We start from the raw sequence: 24,981 nt of genomic DNA, 5'->3' as shown, positions 1-24,981 counted from the left end.
ACTTAACACAAAAACTAGCCATGTGACCTCGGGCAAGTCAGTTAACCCAATTGCCCTCCAAAAAGCAAAAAAAAAAAAAATGTCTTTTATCAATTCTTTTACTCTTTCACAAGTATTAGTCTTATCTCTCCTTGCCCAATCTCCCCAAAATGAATTATTAAAATCTTGAGAAGCTATGCCATACTTCTCTTGTATCAACCACCATTACCTTTATATCACCATATAAGTGCCTACCTGTTCAGTAGGCACTTAATTAATATTTACTGACCAAGTGGCTACCTCTCCCCAGAAGAATATAAGATCCATGAGGGAAGACTACTTTGATTTTTTTTATCTTTCTTTTCCCAGCAACCAGTACAGTGTTTTGCATAAAGTAGGTGAATAATAAATATTTGTTAGTTTATAAAAAAAATTGTTAAATTTGTTGAACTGTACTCTCCACAGTACCCAGCATGGTGATATACATAAAGTAAGTGCTTAATAAATTCTTTTTTTTTTTACTTTTGGAGTGCAATTGGGGTTAAGTAACTTGCCCAAGGTTACATGGCTAGTTTATTTTTGTGTGGATTTTAAGTGTCTTAGGCTTTTGGAACCGACCTTGGGTCCTCCTGACTCCGGGGCCGGTACTTTACTCACTGTGCCACCTAGCCGCCCCAATGCTTAAGAAATTCTTGATAGAACATGTAAAGCATTTTAAGGCTTACAAAGAGCTTTATATAAAGTATCTTGCTTGGTCCTCACAACAGTCCTGGGGGTTAGTGCTATTACTACCCCTATTTTACAGAAAAGGAGGCTGAGCATTAGACAGGTTAAGTGACTTGCCCAGAGTCATAAAGCTAGTAGGTGTCTGAGGCAAGATTCAAATTCATATTTTTCTGACTACAGTTCTAGCACTCTATCCACTGGACCACCTATCCACCCAATTGATACCTGCATGATATTGGGAATGTGGGAAAGGCACCTTTAAGAAAACTAAGAGAAATGTGGAAACTGTAAAAATGGTATAGTCTACACTGTAATGAAATGTCCCTTCTTCCTCGGGTAGATGTCAGTCATAAAGCGATAGTACCTCAGACCACCCCAGAGATTCAGTTCCTAATTGGTCCTATAGAAGTGTGTTTAGAGGAATCACAGATCAAAAAGCACATCTTGAGGGAAAAAACAGAGAGCAAAGAGAAATTAAGGCTTATTAGAAAATAATTAGGAAAATAGATACAATAAAAAGGGAAAGGAGAAAAAGGAACAGTCAGAAAGATGAGTGGCAAAGATAGCAGAAGAACCAGGCTCACAAGAAACAAAGCAAATCATGAGGGACAACGAGCCGAGGCAACTAGCAGAAGAGAAGTCTGGGATCGGAAGCATGGTGTGTGCTACCTTTTTCTCCCCTCACTCTAAACCCTAATCCTCAGGGAGCAATCAATGAGTGAAAATGAACGACTCATTTACAAAAGATTGGGTTGGGAAAGAGCACAGATGATACCAAATTAAGCCAACCCTATTTTCTCTGACTCTTAAAAAAATCCTTTAACTTAAAAAAGACTCCAAATAACAGCATTATCTGCTCATCTCCTACGTCATCTGCATGTCTGGCCTAGGATAGAAGCTATTCCTGGATATTCTTTGGCAAAAGCATAAGGTGAAAAGAGAAGAGGGAAAAAAATACACTACTTAAAATCATAGGTGCTGGAACTGGAAAGTATCTCACAGAATAATCTGAGAGCCTCCTGCCCTCAATTTAGTGAGGCCCTATCATATCCAGTTTACAAAGAAAGCAACTTGAAGCCCAAAGTGGTTAAAATGGCTCACCTAAGGTCACACAGTAGAGTAGGAAAGACTAGAATCCAGACTTTTCATTACTAGGACAATGTTCCTGACTACCTTTCCCAAAGCCCTAGAAAAAAATTTTCACCCCTGGAGGTCTATGGTTCTAGCTAAATAATGACATGTAAACATACAAATCTACCTGAACTTGTAGGTGGCAAAATATGAACTTACCCATAAGTCCATGTGGGTGGATAAAATATACTAGACAAGGAGGTCTGTGTTCAAATTTTGCCATTGGCACATACTCTTTAACCCACAGGTCTATACTATGTTTTTCCTGTGAAAAAGTACAAAATCATCTCTGGATGATTCCCATTGATATAAGAAAATCACACAGTATTGGACTTAGCCCAACCCTGAACATAAAGAAGAAACAAATTACAAATATTATATATTTATAATATATTGTATTTATATGTTTGAAATAAATAAAATACATAAATATTTACAATATAATTAAATATTAAATATACACATATGTATGTATGTATTTGCTTTTTCTTCCTTATGTTCAGTGTTGGACTAAGATCAAGCCCAATGCTTGGAGACTTTCTTACATCTATGGATATGGTCCAGAGATAATATTGTCTATAAATGTCTATACATAAAATATAGAAACATACATATGAAGAGCTTGTGCTCACATTTATATGCGTGTGATAAAAGACATGCATCAAAATTTAAATAACTAATCACTTAAGGAAATAAATAATCGAAAGGACCACCAATGCCTAAGTTCCTTTTTTTCTAAGCTTCAGGGACATTATCAAGATCATACTCCATTAAAGAGCTCCACTGAAGATACCTGACTGATAATGTCACAAAATGTTTATTTTAAAAGAATGGTTTTTCCACTCAAGGGGAGTACAGGGTGAGGAGAGAAAAGGAATCATTTGTTAGGTTCCCACCAGGGGGAAAAAAAGAGTCCTGATGGGCTTATTTTTCAGGCATGACATAGTTGGGAGCTTACAAAGAACAAGTCTGAGCCTCCTCTAAGCATACCTGCTTCTACTCTACCACGCAGGGTCATAGGGCCTGCTTTAATATGCTGTAAGAACTTGTGGGAGGTACAAGATGGAAGAGGAAGAGAAGCATTGTTTTGCTGTTTTCATGAGTTTTCTTCATTATAGACATAGCAGTTTTCTAATAATGAAACAGATGCTTTAAAGCAGAGTACCCTGAAATAGGGGAGAGGGGTAGTCCCAGCATACTTTGCTCTAATTAGACTACATCCAGTAATTGTTAGGACTAAACAAGATAATATTTGTAAAGTATTTTGCAAACCCTAATGCGAAATACAAATGTTAGCTGTCACTGCTGTTACTACTACTACTACTACCACTACCACCACCACCACCACCATTAATATGATGATGACGATGTTCTGTTCCAGGCACGTTTTAGGAAAGACATTGATAAGCTGAGGCATTCACAGGAGGGTACCCAAAGATGGTTATAGAATCATAGGCTTAGAGCTAGAAGAAAGCTTAGGGGCCCTGGAGTCTAACTCCCATCATTTTACAGATGAAGAAGTGAGTCCCAGAAATGTTAAGCAACTTGGCCAGGATTACACAGCTAGGAAACATCTGAGATCATATCTGAACCTAGGTCTTCTAGCTCCAACTCTGACACTTTATCCACTACCCACTGCTGCCTTGCAAGTAAAGGGCTGCAAGTTCATGCCAGCTGAATTGACTGGGAATGTTTTGGATGGAGAAAAGAAGAGTTGGGGGAAGACATGATGACTGTTCTCAAGTAATTGAAGAATTGCCTCTTAGAAGTGAGTTTAGATTTCTTCTGATTGGATCCAAATGGTGGAAAAAGGAACAATGGATGGTAAGCTGCAAAGAAGCAAATGAGGTTTGATTGAAAGGAAAACTTCTTAAGATTTAGAAATACCCCAGAGTGGGATAGGTTTCCTCAGGATGTAGTAGGTTCCCCTTCACTGGAGGCTTTTAAACAAAGACTAGATAACCACTTTCCAGGTATGAAGTAGAAGTTATTCTTGTTTAAAATCTTTGTCGAGTTAGATGCCTTATGAGATTCCTCCCAACTCTGAAATTATACAATCCTGAGAAAACCATTAAGGCCATTCTAAATTAGGCTTTGGTCATCTTGTTCTATCCCAAAGTGAACAAATGCTTAATTCCATCCAATCACCAAAATGGATGCAAATTTAAAAATTTGTTTTAAAGACTGCTTTAGAAAGAGAAAGACACCTTAATAGCATTGCCTAAAACTCCATATCCATCTGGCATGAGCCTAAAGAGTCAGTCCAAATTAAGCAAAATAAATTTTGAGATGGGATATTAATATGGAATAGTGGAAAGAATGCTGAAGTGGGAACCAAGAGATCTGGGTCCTAGTCCTGCCTCTGCCACTAATTATGTATGCAAATCTTGGTTAAGTTATTTACCTCTCTGGGTTTCAGTTTCCTCATCTATAAAATGAGTGGCTTAGACTCAAGATCCTTCCAGCTCTGAATCTAATATTCTAGACAATATAATGGACACGTAATACGGTGGAGGAGAGGAGTCTATGCAGATATTGACTAAATTGGAGAACCACAAAATCTCAGAATTATATGTGATATCAAGAGTTATCTAATCTAATCCATACCCAAATGGGAATCCTATCTATAATATCTTCCCAAAATGGTCACTCAGCTTTGCCCATATACTTCCAACAAATTCACTAGACCGAATTTTAAGGCAGTTCATTCTATTTGGGGGCAGTCTAATTATTAAGAAATTTTCCTTTATATAGAAATTAAATTACCTTTATATAACTTCCACCCATGGATCCCAGGTCTGCCCTATAGAGCCAAGAAAATGTCTCAGCTCCATCTTTCAGATGAAAGTTTTTCAAATGATTGCAGGTCATCCCTAATTCTTTTCTTTTCCAAGGCTAAACACTCAGGTTCAGGAGGAAGAAAGAGCACAAAAATGTCCCAAGTCAACTCTTCTGTAGATGTGTAATGTTTATGTTCTTGGGCTAATCATGACCACTGCCAAAAAAGCAGGATAGTGGATTAAAATAATTCATATGCTACTTGGAAAACATTGTGGGAATAGACCCATTTTCAGCTGGTGAAGAAATAGTCAAAAATATAAAACAAGTAGGGCTGAAAAAGATGCCAGACTCATCTGCATATTCAATTTAATTAATTTAATTTGTATCAAATTCCTTCTATGTACAAGTCTCTATGCCTCACCCTACCTCAAGCAGGCAAACTCCTAATGAGTTTTATATGTTAAAATCAAGAATTATATCTGGTTTATTATTTTCTTAGAATGTTGTTCCTACAAGAGAGCCTGATAATAACCTGAATCTCACGAAATCCAGGAACTAGACAATTTTCTAAACATATTCCAATGCTCAGGTGCCATTCACACCACCATAGAAAGAGTGTAGTGAATTCCCCACAAGATAACTGTACTAGCAAGTTCACAAGGCTAGCAAAGTAAAGAGGGAATCCAAATCCATACTTCAATGGTGCCAATTGATAAGAAATCAGAAGGAGTTTTAGGGAAAAGTGTTGCCTCATGACAAACACATTTGCTTCATGCTCCCAGTCTAGAACCACTGGACTGTAATAGAGCTATTCTATAGGGTTTAACTCTTATAGCTCCATTAACATTGCACATGTAGGCATTTCACAGAACTAGACAAAGCTGTGAGATATTAACGTTCAGACAACACCTACCTCACTCCAGACCAGCATGGTACCAAATATGACCTGTAACCCATCAAAGAAATTGTCTCCTATGATGATCACTGTGGCACCTCCCGTAGTCCATCCTTCACTTGGACTGATGGCTTTGATACAGGGGGTAGCTGCTTTTCAACACACATGAAAAAGAAGAGAAATCTGCTGTTAGAACCAAACTTTAATAATTAGAGATTTGATTTTTTTAAAAAAAACTTTTATCTTTTTTCATTAACATGAAGTTCCTTCAAGATCTCAAATACTTCCTAACTATAGCATGATATGGGATGTAGTATCACCTTTAGAAAACATTGCTTTCAATATCTGCATCAAATGTAATTCATTTTTCAGTCCACAGGAAAGCTGGAACCATGATCAAAAGCAATCAATTGTTAATATATGAAATGCTGATTAAATCACCCTTTAAAAAAAAACCTCTCAATTCCTTCATTTTCAGTTGCAAATTTCATTTCACAAGAAAATGTATTGTTGAAAAGAAAGCTAATAAGCACTTAGCCAAATATTAGTGGAAGTAGATGAGGGAAGCAGAGGCCAGGATTCCTTTTCACATGATGGTCTAAATATTTTTCCCCTTACCTCATGTCCCCTCTATTGATATAATAGCATGAGAGATTTGAAATGCAATGAAATAACACTTTTGATCAGATGTCATCAGCCCCATTTTACAGATGATAACTCTACTGAACAAGGTGGCTAAAATTATATAACCCTGTAAACTGAGTTAATTGTAATGTTAAGGGAATTTGAAGATCTTCCCTGCCCCTTAATAGGCCATGTGACCTGCTTTGAGCTTTGGCCTAACCCATAGCTTGAGTCACATGGAGCTCAGTGTGGGAGGAGTTTACCCAACAGAGCATGAGGAGAGAATAGGAAAAGGGAGAGTGAGGTGGAATGGAAAGAGAGAGAGGAGGCAGAAAGAGGCAGAGCAGCTAGTGTGAGTAAGAGGGGCATTTTGCCTAAGGGAGCTGGTTGGTGGGGAAGCCTGACAGAGGGAAGGCTTGGGGATGGTGGTGCTCCCTGCGCTGGTAATATGTAACTACTTCTTTATTACCATGGTGGATTTGGTTTTCTGGCATATGAATAAATATCTTGGTTTTGTCTTCAAAAAAGAGAGTCTGTTATATCTTGCTATTCAAACTTGTAAATACAGCTGCATATTCATAGCAGCCTCTGTGGTTATCATATTAATGATATAAATATACACTTCCCAAATCCCTCATTCATTTCTTTTGATTTCAACCCCAGGTACACAGCCATAGGATTAGGTTTATTAAATATCCAAGTATTTTTTTCATTGTAAAAGGCATTTAGAGATAGGAAATACTTAGTAAATGCTGTGAATAGATTGGAGGAGGTTTACCCAAATAGACATGGCACAAGTTAAATCTAATTGCTGTGGGACCCCTGCTTTGGTAAGAGTGGAATGGTGAAGTTATGTCTTTGAAGTTCTAAAACAGACAGCTTCACTCCTCAGTAGTTTGCCTGTCATACCAGAAGTGTTTTTAATTAATATCAACACTTCAAAGTACCAAAAACTGGGAGACGTTGAGTAGGAGAGAAAGAGGGACTCTCCTTTTAACAAAGACCTCTAAATGTCTCAGACCGATTTTTCTACTACTTAACCTAATGGAAGGTCCAGCTAATTTCGCAGAAACGGAGATAGGCAAATATCATTACACATTGTCAAATCTCTTTGAGTTTGCTATTTTGACTTTTGCAAAAACAAAAGAAACTATTAGACTCTAACGTGAGAGGAAGGGGACAACTACCCACCCCCACAAAGTAGTTAAATATGTTTGATTTGAACATGAGATAATCTCCTAAAATTGCACCAACATGTTTTGAAAAATAAAACCCAAATATTTAATTTTAACTGAACTTGTAATGATGCATTCAGAACAAAAATGGCCCCTTTTAATATTCCTTGCCCCTCCTCCCACCTCTTCCCTCTCCTAACCAAAAACAAGATATTTGTGTTCTCAAAATCAGTTTTCAATTTTTGATGCCATGAAGCTTGGAATAATCAAAATTCTATACCACTAAAATTTTTTGTAAGCACATTTCTTGGTATTATGGGATTTGGAGTTGGAAGGGACCTTAAAAAATCACCTACTTCAATTGCACAGAGTAGAAAACTGAATCCTAAAGAGGTTCATGACTTTCCCAAAGTCACACAGCTGATAAATAGAAAAGCCAGGATTTAAACCTAGATTTTTTTATTCCAAATACAAAAACTGTTGGATAACCCCAAATCTACCACAGAATACGAATTATTATTATAAGTGCTTTACTGATGAACTGGGAAAAGTTTAAGGGTTGTGAAGGGCCACAATTAATTTTTATCTCCCCAAATGAAACAAATCTTTGAAGATCTTCAAAATAGGAAAGGTAAGTGCTGATTAGGACGGGTTTTAATGTGATACTGCTTGAAGATAACATTTAACTAATGGCCCCTCCTAACTCTTTGGTCCAGTGATAATCTACACCAACCTCAAAAAAGTCTTTGTGTTGGGTTCTGGATTTTTTTTATTCCAATTTCTTTCTAAAGGCGGAGGATGGGGAATGTCCAGTTAGCATATTTCTTTTTAAAATGTATTGTCTTTTAGGTTTTCTGATAGTCCCTATGCAAGAGCCACAATGACATGTTCGTGTCTGCTTCAGAGAGTCTCCAACATAGCTAAAGCCTGCAGGCTTTAGAAGTAGTGTGGACTCCTTCCTCCTTCATCCCTTTGAAAGTCCTATGGAGGAGGTAGATGTGTGTGTGTTTCAAAAAGTATTTTTTCCAAGACCTTCACTGTAGCTTTCACTTTGAAAATACTCATGTTATCAAACTCTGCAAGCAACCCGCCAATAATAAAGTAGCCTGCGAGCCAGCAAACAAGAAGAGAACAGATTCAAGTTTCCAGAGGAGCTACAAACACTGGTGGGGGAACAAATGAGTCAAAGCTTGTATAATACCATCCTCTTAATCTCCTTGTAAGGAGGGCTTGTGAAAAAGCAGCAGTGTGCTGCTCAGCATGTCTTAACTCCACACTTGGCAACACACTAGAACCCAGCTAATAAACTTCACTTCATCTTACAGGAAATACATAGAATCCTTGCAGCTCTCAGAATCATAAAGTTTTAGAGCTACAAGCGGGCTTAGAGATCATTTAGTCTGTCCTTCACATTTAATAGATTGGGAAACTGAGGCCCAAAGTCAGCCAGCCAGTTAGTGACATCCTGACACCTTCTCTAGCCCTTTTCACTCTAGACCAATTTGTCTCTTGAGCCAATATCGTGTACCTAATAACACTTGTTAGCTATTTCCTACTTCATCCATAGAAAGAACCATTAACCAATGGACCAAGTCTCAAATCATCAGATTATGTCTGATTTTCAGAAAGCAGGGAAAAGAGATGAACAATCCCCAAATCTCCTTCATATCAATTTTTCCCTCCTAAGAAGGTTCTGTTTTGGAAAGCTAAACTTTTTGGAAAGTGCCTTTCTTTCCTTAGTCTACCAAAATAGAGTGTAGTAGGTCAAGTGCATAGATTAGAGATTAAGAGAATGGAATTTAGAGGTCATTGAGTCCAACCTCCCTCATTATACAGATGAGTAAACTGAGGCACAGAGAGGTAAAATGATTTGTCCAAGGTCAAAAAGACAGTGACATGGTGGAAGAGGATTCAATCCCAGACTCCTTGAATTCTTTCCACTGCACTTCACCACAAGGGGAAAGAGAAGTCAATCTGAAGATAACAATGTACACGGAGCTAATGTGCTGTTGTGATCCTGGAATGGTATTTGGGGGAAAAAAAAACTTGATCAATCTAGGAATTAGGCAACTAATAAGACTCTTTTACCTCTAAGACATGAGATCAAGAAAGTCAATTTAAATACAAAATTCTGCACTGATGGCAAGTCCTGACTTAATAAAGAAAGGCTTTGTTGTTGTTTTATCTCGAAATTTTTATCACCGTTGTATTTTCATACTTTTGGTATCCATAGCACATTGTAAACCCAGTATTGCTGGTTCTAGATCTCATTAAAAACAAAAGTTTTTTTGTTGTCTTTTGTTTTATTTCCCCCAGCCACCAAAGTAGAGGAGATTTTCCTCCCTTCAGACTATGACAATAAAATGATTACCCCACCACGGTTTAGCATAATGGTTCTGAAATGCTCATGGCATATTGCAGAGTTAAAGTGGAAATTATTAGGTAGCTCTTCTTTGTTATAATAATGATCACTCCACAAATAAAAGCTCTTCTCCCAAAGGTACTGCAAGGCACAAAATGCTAATTCTGAAGATTATGTGCGAGCTTTTATTAAATATTACTATGCCCTGCCTGTTTGAGGGCTTCTCTGCTCTGATTGCTTTATGAGTGCCGTGTTAATGTCATTCCCATCTCGCTAGCAGCAGGCACACATTTTAGCGTTTGTATGAGAGTTGATCAAAGGCCACGTGCTGGGGGAATTGCTGAGAAAACACGGACAAGCGATAAAAATCTAACAGATTAATTGGTTTAAATTTCATTTCAGGGTGTTGAACTTTGGCTTGGGACTCTAATACTACACTATGAGTCAGGGCCTAATTACCAGATTTCCAATTTGCTTCTGAACAATGGTTGGGGTGGAGAGGTGGAGAAAGAGAGAGAGAGGAGAGAGAGAGAGAGAGAGAGAGAGAGAGAGAGAGAGAGAGAGAGAGAGAGAATAAAAAAATTTGTTTAAATTTACCACCTCCAGTATATATTTAACAACTAAGGTCATGTGTGGAGAAAATTGCACAGAAAATGTTCTCCATCACCTGTTCAACCTTAAGAGTATTTCTATCTCCTTCAAATAGCACCAGAAGATGGAAGAAATAACAGATACCCTCAGCAATTGGAAATTTTCTGATTTATAGAATCAATGGTATATGATTTCAAGTGCCCACAAACACACATTGGAAGCATCAGGCTCTTTATTAGCAAACTGAATTTATAAGCTGTAACAGCATCTCACCCTCCAATAGAAATGATCTATTTCATTGATATAAAACCAGGGCCAGAAAAGCCATGTTTACTTCAGAGTTTATGGGTGGCCTTGGGAATAAGGGTTAATTGAGCTCAGAGGTACATGCCCACTGAGGTGAATTAGTGATGTGTGCAGCTATCAGCAGGGTTCTGGGTCTGCTCTTATTTTTACTTCTGAAATCTCTTTGTGCTGTGATTAATATCTGGCTTGTTTCAGTGACTGTAAGGATGACCTGGTCAGCGGTCCAGTATTTATCATCAACTCTAGGTCTACCTTCTCCTATTCCAAAGATGAGATTTTATAACTATTGGTGCTTTATTATAGGAATCTAAATTTCTTGGTTTGTTTTTGTTTTTGTGAAAGAGACTAAAGTAATGCATATCCAGTCACAATCATTTTTGGAAATTCTGAATTATTCCAATCTAAGTCATGTTTCCACAAATGCAATTGGAACAAAGTATGAGCAAGAAATGAAGCTTTTTCTCTTCTGTGTATTAATATATGCAAAACTCTCTGAAATGGTACTAAATCCACACTTCTACAGATTTACTATGTAAGAGAAAATTATATTAAGAATGAATGATTTAAGATACTGAAATACCTTGTACAGCATTGCTGCACACAGTAGGCTCTCAGTTAATAAGTATTTGTTGAATGTATGAATGAATGACACTGAAAGTCATCTAGTTTAGAGACAGAAGAGACTGTAAGTTCCTCTTAGCTTTCATGAAAAGCATATTTTGTTGTAGTCTATTTTTTATTTGGCTAAGATATGCATGGTAACTATTAACCAGAATATGTTGATCTTTCATAGCACTCTATTCTCTGATAAGAGATTCATAAGATTACAGGGTCAAACTTTCTAAGGAGATTTTTGTTTACAGCTACATTGTGTGGCTGTATTTCTGAGTAGGTAGATTTAGTATTTATCTTTTTGGAGCAGATAAATTGAGACTTGCATAAATCTTCCTTCAAAGTTGAAGGGTATAGGGGAAAAAGGATCTCATCTCCCTTGTATGAAATCTGATAATCCAAAGGGAAAACTTTCTGAGAGAAAAAAAAGACAAGACTCTAATGCTATTGGTCTAAATTTCTGAGACTTGGCAGAAAATTTTGGGAAAACCATGAACTCGGCTTCCTCCTTCTGCCTTCTAGAGACAGAGCCCACATAAAACCCAAGCTAATTTTATTTTTTCTCTTCAAATTTCAGTAGTACTGTGCTTGAAGGCATACCTACTCTAGGGATTAGGGGAAAAATCACACACTTTGGACTTGAGTTTTACCCATTAGCATTGCATCTTCCTGTTTAAACTAAACAATTGTATTTGCTGTTTATTTTAGTAAAATGATGATTTTCCTGCCTGCTCTCTCAGTAACACTGAACAACGCCTTCCCCTTCACCTCTGACAATAAGCAGCCACTGGGCAGGAAACAGGGAAAGAAGGGGTTTGGCCCCATCCAGGAGATTGGCCCTATATCTTTTTAAGCCACATGCAGGAGGCTGCTCTATTCTTAGGTCAGGCATCCTCTTACTGGAAGCATCAGAGACAAACTCCAGTTGCTATGACATCATTCCAAGAATGGAAACTACCTCGCCCTATGTCCTGGCCCTATTACGTGCAAGACCTTCATTCAGAGCTGCAAGAGGATAGATTCTCAGTCAGCTGTGAAAAAATCAATGGTTCCATCACCCTAAATTCAATATTCTGACCATCTAGGTAAATTTGTATCAGTTTATCATCATCGGTACAATAAAATTCCCCTCACCGATATTTCTTTGAATTATTTTTGCTCAATTGCTTCTATGTGGCTGCCCTCCTCTCCTTCCTTCCTTTAATTCAATTAAGATGAGTCTATTGGTGTTTTGTGAGGGTTTAAAGTCTATGTTGAATAATATGTCTACTAGGATATCTACATTCCAATGAATAACGTTTGACACACATATATTACTATAGACATATGTACATATGTGATATAAATACTATATGACATATACATATTATAAATACAAACACAAAGATACCATTTAGCTCTTAAATTCCAGTAGAACCAATGACTGTACATATATTTGCTTGTATTCACTTATATATGTTTTTAAGGTCATAATTTTAAGAGAAATTATGGTACAGAGATTTCTTCACTCTAGATATAATTATCTTTACAAATATTAAATAAGATTAAGAATTTCAGGGACTTTAATTATGTATCTCCCACTAATTTCCTTTGCTTTGACAACGTTAAGGACTATCATTAAATGGAGAAAAGAAAATATACTTGGTATATAAAGATACAGATTTTCAAAATTGGATATAAATCCAATAAAGCAGCATGACTGCAAGAATCGCTGCACTGTTAAGTTTATTGTGACAGCTTCCAAATTGCAAAGCAGGCCATTTGCTAATTACACTTCAAGTCGACTCCCTAGTCACTCTCTTCCTTCCTTAGTCTATTCTGGAGCAGTAAAATTTCTCCTCAGTCTTTATACATGCATCACCTCAGTTGGGAGGTTAGAGGGTGATAGGATGTGAAAATGGCTATGCAAAAGATTCTAGAGGAAGCATTTTTGGAGTTCTGAAGCTGTCTGCTATCCTAGAAACTATGATGGTTCCAGATACAAATTGATTTAACAATTCAACAGTAAAAATCCTTGACATTTTGATGTACCTATAACTTCTAAATTGCTCTTGAAAGACTTGTTGAAGGCTTTTCTGATTTAATAATCCACAACATGGTATTGTTTCATAATATGTGAAAATTGTTTAGTTAAATACACTCTAGGAACTTCTTCAACTAAAGAGAGCTTGCTGGTGTTCTAACAATTTTCTGTCTCATGTTCAGATCCAAAACTATAAGGTAGGAATATGAATTTTCTCTCATTGATAGCAAATAGGACCACCAAATTCGATTTCCTATTCTTTCTTTCCTTCTTCCTTTTTTCTTTTCTTCCTTTTCATGCAATGATTGTCAGCAGCTCTATGGCAAAGCAAAGAGGAAAGTAATGCTGGGGAGGGGAATGAACCCTGGAAATGAATTATTCATGCCTAAGATTGTAATATTTGTTGCAACAATAGTAAATTCACTTGCCTATGATTGTACAATAAGTAAATAATTCTTTTCTTCCTGCCATAAGGAACTTTCCTGTGCAAAAAGTATTTTTAGCCTAATTTTCCTGTAAGGAAAGTTAAGGAAAGCAAAGCTATGAAAGAAAGGGAGGTGAAATCATCTTCCAAAATTGAACTATCACTGTGTGAAAGAGAAAACAATTAAAAAAAAAATATATATATATATACATATGTACATATGCATATACTATATATGTGTGTGTGTGTGTGTAATTGTTTCTTCGAAGAATAGAGACCCAGGTCTTTATTCACCTCCATATTTCTTTTATAAATCAGAGAAGTCCCTCTTGGGCCTAAAAAAAATCATAAAGTCAAATATGAACAAGTCTAGTGGAAAATCTGCGACGTTAATCTTGGCCAGAGTCATATTTTTAACAGGCGTTGAATTTGTGCGCCGGATTATCCAGATGGCCATACAAGAATCATCCTGATAGGATTAAGCCTTTATGCTGAACTCTGTTCCATCTGTTCGCAGAGGTTGCCTTTCCTTATCTGAATATAAAATTTGAAGTCTTCCTGGCCCAGGAGCATGACTAAACTCTAGACTTAAAAATACAGATGTACGCAAACAATTCCATGTCTGATTAGCCATATCAGCTGAAGTGAACTCACTCTCCTAGTGTCAAACAAACTAGCTTTGTTCTGAAGAACCTAAAACCTATTCAGGGTCTGTACATGTATTTTTCTTCCTGTTTAATGCTAGGATCCTTTCGATTCATGAGGTCATGATATTGGCACACGTTGATATATGTAGAATAAGTATACTTAATAGAACATTTTACATAGTTATCAAGTTTATTAACTGTGATGAGATCTTGGTTCAGAAAGCTCAGCAACAGAGATATCTGTATGTTTTAATTTCTCTCTTTGATCAAAAACACCTAAAGTAAATATCATTTTATAAGTTGCAGTATTACAAAATGAATGGAAATGTGGCCATGAACAACTCTGTATTCCTCCAGTTTCACTGGATTTACTATATTTGTAAAACAGTGAGGGGCATAAAGAATGTCTCCAAAAGAAAATTGGTTTTAAGTATGTGTGCACTTATTTAGCTTTCATGAGTCTATTTCACTAGCTACCATGAGACAGCAAGAAGTTGGAAAAATTGATCTTGGGTAGGTTTCTTGACATATTATGTGTGTGTGTGTGTGTGTGTGTGTGTGTGTTGCCAACTGAAAGGCCACTGTCCAATGGATAGCCTTAGTGTTTCAAGCCCTGAGCCAAATAAATGGCAAGGGATCTGGCTCCATATCGCAGCTCAATCAGTCGGGAACTTCCAAGACAAATATGATTCACTAATAAATAAGTGAAAGAGGTGATGGAAAAAAATTCCTTAAAAATTAGGCTTTTGTAGAGGGGAAAAGAGGAGAAAACAGTAAAAGAGAGAGGAGAAAGGGGAGAGGAGAAGAAAAGGGAGGAAAGAAGCTTTTGGTTGTGGGGGAGTATTTCCCCTCTATTTGGAGACAATTTTATCTCCTTATTTGTAATGGCAGTCATATAGTGACATGGCCAAGAGACTTTGAACTGCATTTTAAGCAATGATAATAGGTTCTTCATTACATTTTAAAGACCAAAAGACTCTTTTCTGCTCTCAGCAATACCTAACAGAATACCATCTTCTTTTTGTTTTTTTGTGTTGTTATTCATGGCAGGGTCAAGTAGCTCTTCAAATAATTTAAGTTTTACTTACAAAAACACAAACATAAATGTACATTTACTATTTTTCTGCAGCACTTTTACCAGAAAACTTCTGACCAAAACCATGCTGAAAATGAACACATTTAAGTGACTTGGACTCAGGACCATGTATTTCTATAGACAGGGTTATAGTTGTCTTTTGCTTTTAAAATTTATAAGATGTCTTGGGGCAAAAAAATAATTCCAGAAATTGTTTCTTCACTGTTATGGGGATTTTTATTCCCTGTGTTATTCTAAGGAGGAAAGCAGCATGTTTTACTAGGAATAAATAAAATAAGGAATACTAGGTTTAGAGTAAGGAAGGCCTGATCTGGATTCAAATCTCTCCTCTGATGGTTATTAGCTGAGCGTGTCATTTGACCTCTATGTGCCTTGCACAAGTCTATATGACTTGTCTCTGAGTTGAGATCTGTCTTTCACAAAGTGGGTGCAAACTCTAGCTTTTTAAGTTTATAGAATGATAGAATCTTCAAGTACTAGCAACCAGCAAGGCACCAAGGGACAACCACCTTCTACTCAAAAGCCTCTTGTAATGGATAATTCATTACCTTACAAGGCAAGTCATTCCATCTGTGGGTGGTCCTGATGATTAGGAATATTTTCCTTACAATCAGATGAAATGTGACTTCTTTGTCACTTTCAAACATTGATCTTAGTTCCCTCCTCTTAGGCCAAGAAAGAATAAATTGAATCAGTCTTTAATCTCCCTTCCAAAGCAGCTTTCAAATAGTCAAAGACAGATATTCCCTATCTCCTATGTCTCCTTTTTCCCATGCTAAACATGCTTAGTGATTTCAACTGTCTCTTGTGTCAGATTTTCTAGTCCTTTCACCACCCTCCAAATTATATCTGCTCCAACTCATCAATGTCCCTTCTAAAATCCAGAATGGAACATATACCAGTTCAATACAAACTCTGCTCCAGTCAGTCTTTCTCATGGTCCCCAATCACAACATGTGCATCACTGCTTCTGCAGAGTTCTTACATGGTGTTCTCTCTACTCCTCACCTGAAATTCTACTTTGACTTCAAAGCTTAAGGAAAAGTCCAGACTCCTCCATGAAGCTTTCCATGACCACAACAGACATCTCTTTCGTCTTTGGAATTCCTATACCATTCTTTCTCTACCTCTCATAGGAAACTTATATGCCACCTTGCATTGACATTTGGCTGTTTCATGTGTGCATTGTCTTATCTTCCTCAAATAGACTTAAGTTTCTTAAGAATATACAGTGATCTTAGTATCAGGGCAGCTAGGTGGCACAGTGAATAGAGCATCGGCCCTGGAGTTGGGAGGACCTGAGTTCAAATCTGGCCTCAGATACTTAACACTTACTAGCCATGTGACCTTGGGCAAGTCACTTAACCCTAATTGCCCTGCCTTCCCCCTTCCAAAACAAACAAAAAACCAAAGAGTATACAATGATCCAAGACAATCCCAAAGGATTCATGATGAAGCATACTTACTATCTGCCCCCAGAGAAAGATATTATCTGAATACAGATTGAAGCATACTATTTTTCACTTTCTTCCTTTTGTTTTTTGAGTCTTCTTGTACAAAATAACTAAGATGGAAATGTTTTACATGACTACACATGTATAATCTATATCAGATTGCTTACCATCTTAGGGAGGAGGGAAAGGAGGGAGAGAGAGGTAAAATTTTGGACTCAAAATAAAAAGAAAAAAACATGTCTAAAATTGTTTTAACATATGTAATTGTGGGAAAAATAAAATACTATTTTTTAAAAGAATAGCATATATAAACGTGTGTGTGTGTGTGTGTGTGTGTGTGTGTCCTGGAATCAGCTAGATGGCTCAGTGGATAGAGTGCTGGGTCTGGGGTCAGGAAAACTTGAGTTCAAATTTGACCTCAGACACTTACTACCTATGTTACCCTGGGCAAATCACTTAACCTGTCTTGGAGGCAGCTAGGTAGCTCAGTGGATAGAACACTGGGCCTGGAGTCAAGAATATTTAATTTCAAATTCAGCCTCAGATACTCACTAGCTGTGTGACCCTAGGCAAGTCACTTAACCTCTGTTTGTCTTAAACTACTGAATAAGGCAATGTAAACCACCCAGTATCTTTGCCAAGAAAACTCCACAGACAGTATTAGCATACTATGGTCCACAGGGTCATAAAGAGCCAGAAGTGACTCAACTAATCAACAATAATACATGACACCTTACACGGGACCATTCCTACAAGAGGCAATTAAAAACACCCATTAGATTCAAATATGCCTTTGTGAGGGATGTTAACTCTTTGATGGTCAGAAAGTTATGTTGTACATGATTTTTACGATAATCTGATATTACCATGTATACAACATTAAATGACTGATGATGTTAATGTGTGAGGGAACTGAAAATCACGCCACAAGGTAAGGAGATCAGAGATGGTAACCTGAGAAGGGAAGCCCGGACGGAGAAGCACATTCTGGCTTCATTGTTCATAACCGTCGTAACTTCAGGCAAGTCACTTAACTGCTCCATTGGCCCCAGGTTCCCACTCTATGAAATGAGTAAGTTGGACTAGGTGATCTCAGAAGACTGCTCCAGATCGAATCCTATGATACGATCATTGTTTTTGGTAGAGCAGGACTGGGGTCAAGGGTTAAAAACTATAAGGAGGCAAATTTTGGCTCTGTGTATAGAAAAATTTCCCCAAAATTCCAGTTGTCCTTAAAGAATGGGCTTCTTTAGGAAGTAATAAATGCCTCCTAAACAGAGATCTTCAAGCTTATGAACACTTGTCAGGGAAGCTGCAGAGGGGCCTGTATTTCAAGGCATGGGTTGGACAATGTGACCTTTGAAGTCCCATTCAAATTTAAAATTCTAAGATTGCACTGACTGCCACTCTTTGCTCCTTCTCCAAAAAGAAAAAAAAAATGCTCAACTGGATGACTATTTTAATGATATCACAAAGGAAACTCCCGTATTAAGCAAGAGGTTGAATTAGATGACCTTTGAAGTTCTCTCATTCTAGGCCGTTGTTATTTAATAATGCAAAACCTGATAGTTATACTGTCCCTTCTTAGCATTTCTCTGCAATCCTGCTAGATCATATACAACCAGCTCTTGACCCCCTATGATGTTTTTCTTTGTCATCTTGTACAGAAGCACCAGGAATGATTTTCAGAGGAACCATGTTGTGAATGTGAGTTATTTGTCAAAGACAACCTGCCCAAACCTTTTGTAATGTTCAGAAGCTACTGTTTTATGCTATGAGGCATAATTCTGCCTCCATTTCCTTTCACATCCAAAGCTGAGATTGCCAAGTGTGGGTGAGTTTAAGCTGTATTATTAAGAGTCTTATCATTTTTAACCAGTTTCCTCTGCTGCCTGATACATTCAGTGATGCTGCAATCCAGTGTTTGTGATAGCACAGATGTTTCCGTGGTGATGGTCTGTGATGTCACCAGCACTGGAACGTGCATCACTGAATTCATCCACTCAACAACAGCAAAGGAAAGATGGGATGCAGGTTCCATTTTAACTCCATTTGGAGAGTACACAGCTTCCTCATAAATGACTACATTAAATTTAATTTTTCTAGGTGTTTCACATGGAAAGAAATACACACTAATCTATTTTGGACTCTAAAGTCCATCCTGCAGACAATTACCAGATGCTACTCTAGTGCTAAAAAAGAAAACCTTCAATGGTTTCCTATTGCCTTAAGGATAAAGTCCTAATTCCTTAGCCTGACATTCAAAATTATCCAAAATCTGGATACAATCTGCCTATCTGGTATTATCTCCATGCTTTTCCTATATACGTAATCCATTTAGACTTGCCTACTCTCTCTAACCAAAGCAAACTCTTTATTTCCCTACTCCATATCTTTACTAACTCCTTTACCTGTCTGTATCACTCATGTGACACTTATCATATATATCATTGCATTATTAGCTATTTTTAACTGTACATGGCTTGCCTTTCCAGGTAAATTCCTTGATGTTTGGCACTGCCTAATTTAGCTTTGCATCACCCATAGCACCCAATGCATCTGTACCTGGCATACAGAAACTTTTAATGGGTAATAGAAGATGCATTTACATGACACCTAAATAAAGATTTACCTCTAAGAATAGAACAGTGGATAGAATGCTAGATGTGGAGTCAAGAAAAACTAAGTTCAAATCCTATCTCAAACACTATGGGTGTGACACTGATAAATTGCTTAATCCTTCTGAAGTCTAAGCTTTCTCACATGTCAAATTGGGATAATTATAACACCAAGCTCATAAGGGTGTTGTGAAGATCAAATAATATATGTAAAAATTTTGTAAATCTTAAAGCGCTATTAAAAAGTTAAGCTATTATTATTGTTGTTTGCCTATTATATACTCAACTAGATTGAAACAGTCAATTTAGTCATCTCCTAGAGACATAAAACCTTAGTTTGAGATTTCCATCATCTCAAAGTAAAAGGTATGATGTGTGGGGCGGCCAGGTAGCACAGCAAGTAAGAGCACTGGCTCCAGTGTTGAGAAGACCTGGAGATCGAATCCCGGGCTCAGACACTTAGCACCCACCCAGAAACACCTGGCCATGTAACCTTGAGCAAGTTACTTAACCCCAATTGCTTAGGGGTGGCAAGGTGGCTCAGCGAGTAAGAGTACCGGCTCCAGTGTTGGGACGACCTGGAGATCGAATCCCGGGCTCAGACACTCAGCACCATACCCAGAAATAACTGGCCGTGTAACCTTGAGCAAGTTACTTAACCCCGATTGCTTAAAATTAAAAAAATAAATAAATAAAAGGTATGATGTGTGCCCATTAGATTTATAGGATATCACCACATATTTCTTATTGTTTTGTTTTTCAGAAGACAATTACCCTTATACAAATTTTAATAAAATCTATTTTCTTTTTCCTAGACTACTATGTCCAAGCATAAAACCTGGCAATTCTAATACAGCAATACAACTGTTGATTCCAATGCAGGAACAATGTAAATGCTGTCAATTTGTCAGGCTTGGAAGACTTTCTATTATTATAAGTTGAGCAGTTAAATATGAAATGTTAAAATGTCTAATATGGGTAATACCACCCATACTGAAAACTACATTTTCAAGAACATGATGTCATGTTTCCATCCTTAATTCTTCAACCATAACAATGTTCCTTCAATGTAAGATTTTACATCTGTGAAAGAAAAGGTTTAAAGTGATAAATGAATGGATTATAGGCAAAGAAGGAAAATGAAGTTCTGAGGTTTATTTTTCCCCTATGTTTATTAGTCATTTATTTATTCAACAAATATTTGAGTGTCTGCTACATTCAAGGAAAACTGCATTGGCCTTCAATTAATCAAATGAAGAAGTTCAGGGCTTCTTCCAAAACACTGACAAATAGCTATCTAAATTCTAGAATCTACAACTGACCCAAGCATATGGCAAAACTGCCTTGAGAAAGAGATTTAAGCAGAGAACTGCTGCCCTAACCCGTGACATGGTTTTTTTTTTCCTTTTCTCTCAACTAATGCTATTAAATTGTAGCTCACATGAGAATTATACACAGATACGTACTGACGAAGTTCACTTGAACAGTAGAAATCCTGTCTCATCCTCTATCATTCGAAGATTCTAAATCCTTCAATAAATAAGAATGTTGGGGAAGTAATAATTTGTGGATTCTGAATTCTCTCTCTATTTCCCATAATAAGACCTCAGTGCTTCAGTTGATGTATCAGAGCATTATAACTCTCTAAAAATGTCACATTTAAATAATGCATAATAGTTTCCAAAGAGTTTTATTCATAACAATTTCCTTAGGTAAGTAGAAGTATCCTTATACCCATTTTACAGAAGTAGAGACTGAGGCACAGAGAGGAGAAAGGAATTTCCCAAAGTTTCCCAAAACACACCTAGTTAGTGGAAAGTGGGGACTAGAACTCAGGTCTCCTATCTCCTGACTTGTATCTAGTCCAAATTGTATTCATCTGTAGTATGCTGCCTTTCTAGAAATAAAATCTCTTCTTTTTTACAGTTCATGTGGATGACAACTTCAAGAGTATAGCAGGAGTAGCCACCCCAAAGATCACCTGTTCCAAGCCTCATGATACAGATGAGGAAACTGAAGCACAGAGAGGTTCCTGAGACCTATACAGATAGTCGGTAATAAATACAGACAATAAATAAAGCTGGGGTTTGAAGCTAGATCCTTTAGGATTAACATCTCTGAGCCTGATTTTATTCATCTGTAAAATAAGACTGTTCCTGCAAGGAAGATAGGTTAAGCAAGATGTCCTCTCCCATTCTAGAATGTGATTATTCTAGAATGCAGAGCCTAAAATGGTTATACTTTCCCTTCTTAGCATTTCTCTGGAAGGAGAGATTTTCTACAAATGCTGCTAGGAATAAGATAATTAGCTACAAGACCTCAAAGGTGGTCTCTGGAATCCCTTCTACCTGTAAAGTCGTATTTGATCTTATGACCAAAAGAACTTTCTGGGGGGAAAAGAGGAGACACATCTCTCTGCCTGAGATTTTCAGAATGAGAAATACAATGAAAGGACAAAAGAAAGTAAAAAATCCATCTACTTTATTTCTGAAACCTTAAATTTTTATCACATTTCTCAATAACCTAAAAATGTATTAATATTTCTCTGTATTTTAAAACAATATCAAGATGAAGCTGCAGTTTAGTTGTTGTTCAGTCATTTTAGTCATGTCTGGCTCTTTGTGACTCTATTTGAGGTTTGTTGGAAAAGATACTAGAGTGGTTTGCCATTTCCTTCTCCAGCTCATTTTACTGATGAGGAAACTGAGGCAAACAAGGTTAAGTGACTCACCCAGAGTCACATAGCTTAATAAGCGTCTAAGACTGGATTTGAACTCAGGAAGAGGAGTGCTCCTGACTCCAGGCCTTGTGCTCTATCCACTACGCCACACCTCTAATGAGAGAGGGAAAAACATGCATTAAGAGCCTCTCTCTGACTCCGCCATTATCAGGTGACCCAGTTCCCTTTGTGATATGAGTACAATTTGCCTTGGAATCTCTGGCATTTGTCAGCTAATGAAGCTAGCCTAAGGTCACTAGTGTCTCGAGGGTTCACACCTTCCTCTGAACTCACCATACATGAGCTCACACGCACATTTGTGCACACACATGTGTGCATAGACAAGCAAGCTTCACAACTTAACAGGGTGTGGTTAAGAAATACTAGCACTTAGGTTCCTCTTTCATGCTTAGTAGTCAGGTATTTCTTTGGTCAATTCAGATTCATATCTGTACCCTGTGGGTGTGAGAGTGATGTTTTTATGTTTCACTTTTTCTCCCTGCTCTGGTTACCCTCTGGTTTCCTGTGTTGGCCCCTCTGTTATTACTGACTGGCTGCATAAGTTTAGCCCGTATTTTAATTACTATGTCATCTCTCAGCCCTTTGTTTCAGAACCAGATTGCATGTCACAGGCTGGTAGAAAAGTGACATTGAGGTTTTTATTATTATTCCTTTTTCCTCCTCAATGTTTTCAGACTTAAAGTTCTGAAATCCAGACTTTTTTCCTCCCTCTCACTAGGTAAATCCCATTTCCCTAAGATACTAAATCAAGCCGATGGCATCATATTCATCTGATAAAGATGATGATCACCCAATTTCTATAAAGTTTCTTTTCTGCCCACTGAGAATTTCAAGTTGCAGAGTTGGCACACTGCATTTTAGATGTGGGACCTGATAACGTGATGTGATACCAGGATTTTTTCTCTCAACCCAGAAAAGCACCTTCCCATATACCATTCCACATGCCAACCAACTTACTCTGGGGATTTAGAACTGATCTGGCTTTTCAATTCTCCTTTGAGAAGTGCCGTCAATTTGTTTCACTTGATGCGTATATTGTGTTACAGGATCAAATAGTCAGAGAATTTCTCCCCGCCTCTGAAGTCCAACATTGAGAAGGTCTACACAGACCCAACAGTAAAAAAAAGAATAGTTACAGAATTATAGAATCCCAGAGTTAGAAGGACCTCAGAGGTCACTTAGTCCAACCCATACCTGAACATGAATCCCCTTTACAGTATACCTTACAGGTGGTCATCCAGCCTTTGTTTAAAAGCCTTTGGTGAAAGGGACTTCACTGCCTCCTGAAATAGCCTGTTCCATTTGGGCACAGCTCAAATTGTTAGGAAGCATTTCTTTACATCACGTCTAAAAGTCCTTCTTTGCAATTTCCAACTATTGCTCTGACTTTGCCCTCTAGAGACAAGCAGGACAACGAACATTCCTCTTTCACATCTTCAAAAACTTAAACAAAGCTATGCAGAGCCCCCTGAGTAATTAACCAACTGATGATTAGCATCTCTTCTCCAGGCTAATACCCTCAGTAACCAGTCAATCTGTATATCGTTATTCTTGTCGCCACAGTATATTCTTCAAATGTGGCAGCCAACATGGAACACAATACCCCAATTGTGGTCTAGTCAGGGTAAAATACAGCTGGCTTATCACCAAACTGGACCTGGATATCAGGCCTCTTTTAATGCAACCTAACTTCACTTCAGTTTTATTGACCACTACATCACATGGCGGACTTCTATGGAGCTTCCAATTTACTAGATCCCCCAGATTTTTTTCAAACTGATATTTAATATCTCATCAGCTTCCATTGGCTTAATTATCACTTCTCCATAAATGACTCCTCAAACTACATATCTATCCCCTCAGTTTCATATTCTCAACTACCTGCTACATATATCTACCTGGACATCCTATAGCATCTCAAATCCAACATTATCTGTCCCCATCAAACTCACTGCCTCTTCCTTCTCTTAACCTCCCAATTCCTGTTAAGGGAACCATTATCCTTCCAGTTACCCAGGTTCAAAATATCAGGTCCTCCTCAATGCTTACTTTTCTTCCATGCCTCATAACCAATCAATTGCCAAATCAGTTCAATTCTACCACCACTCTACAACCTCTCTTTCAACCAGCCCTTTCTCCTTCATTTTTAATAGCCTCATCAATGGTTTCTTTACCTGCATTCCCTCCCCTTCTCTCATCCGGCCTGCCCAGAGCTGCTGAAGTGATATTCTTAAAGCACAGGTCTAACCACTCTCCTGCTCTTAAAAGCTCCAGTGAGTCCTAATTGCCTCTAGTATAAAAATATAAGCTCTTTTGCTAGGCATTTAAGTTTTTTGCAATCTTCTAGATCTATTTTCCATTACTCCTTGTTGCACATCCTACATTCTGCCAAAACACCATACTTGGTACTCTCTATATACAACACTATGTGCTCCATGATCTTGCACAGGGTGACCATCCAGGTCTAGAGTACTACTCTCCTTCCTACTCTCCATGTCATGGAATCCTTAGCCTCAGTCACAGCTCTGCCCAAGTACCACCTCTTTCCAATACAAGGACTTTCCTGAGCCTCCTCAATTTTTGTTTCAAAATTCTTTGAATATATTTTGAATTCTCTTGTCTGGGTATATGTGTGCCCACCTAACAGACTGTAAGCTTCTTGAAGGTAAGGACTGTTTCAATTTGTATCTTTCTATACTTAGTACCTAGCCCAATGCCTGATACATAACAGGAACTTAAGTGCTTGTTGAGTGAAATGAAATAATTGAATTTAGGTCTTTTTTATTTTGTAGTACTA

General features: G+C 37.6%; 1 protein-coding gene across 5 annotated transcripts in view; it reads right to left on the bottom strand.

Annotated features, from left to right (window-relative positions):
* EBF1 (EBF transcription factor 1) overlaps positions 1 to 24,981 on the bottom strand; it is a 461,328-nt gene that overhangs the window by 108,264 nt on the left and 328,083 nt on the right. For 3 of the 5 annotated variants that reach the window (XM_069102477.1, XM_069102479.1, XM_069102481.1), the window contains one exon: positions 5,531 to 5,664. In XM_069102477.1, coding sequence (XP_068958578.1) covers positions 5,531 to 5,664 — 134 coding nt within the window. The remainder of the gene's footprint in view (positions 1 to 5,530; positions 5,665 to 24,981) is intronic. The other 2 variants (XM_069102478.1, XM_069102480.1) reach the window with 1 other exon arrangement.

This window comes from Petaurus breviceps, unplaced genomic scaffold, assembly GCF_028583685.1.
Source record: "Petaurus breviceps papuanus isolate PSGF00001 unplaced genomic scaffold, PetGlider_PUasm1.0 551, whole genome shotgun sequence".
In the NCBI taxonomy this organism is placed as follows: domain Eukaryota; kingdom Metazoa; phylum Chordata; class Mammalia; order Diprotodontia; family Petauridae; genus Petaurus; species Petaurus breviceps.
Note: the sequence above shows the minus strand (reverse complement) of the source record. Positions and strands in the feature narration are given on the sequence as shown.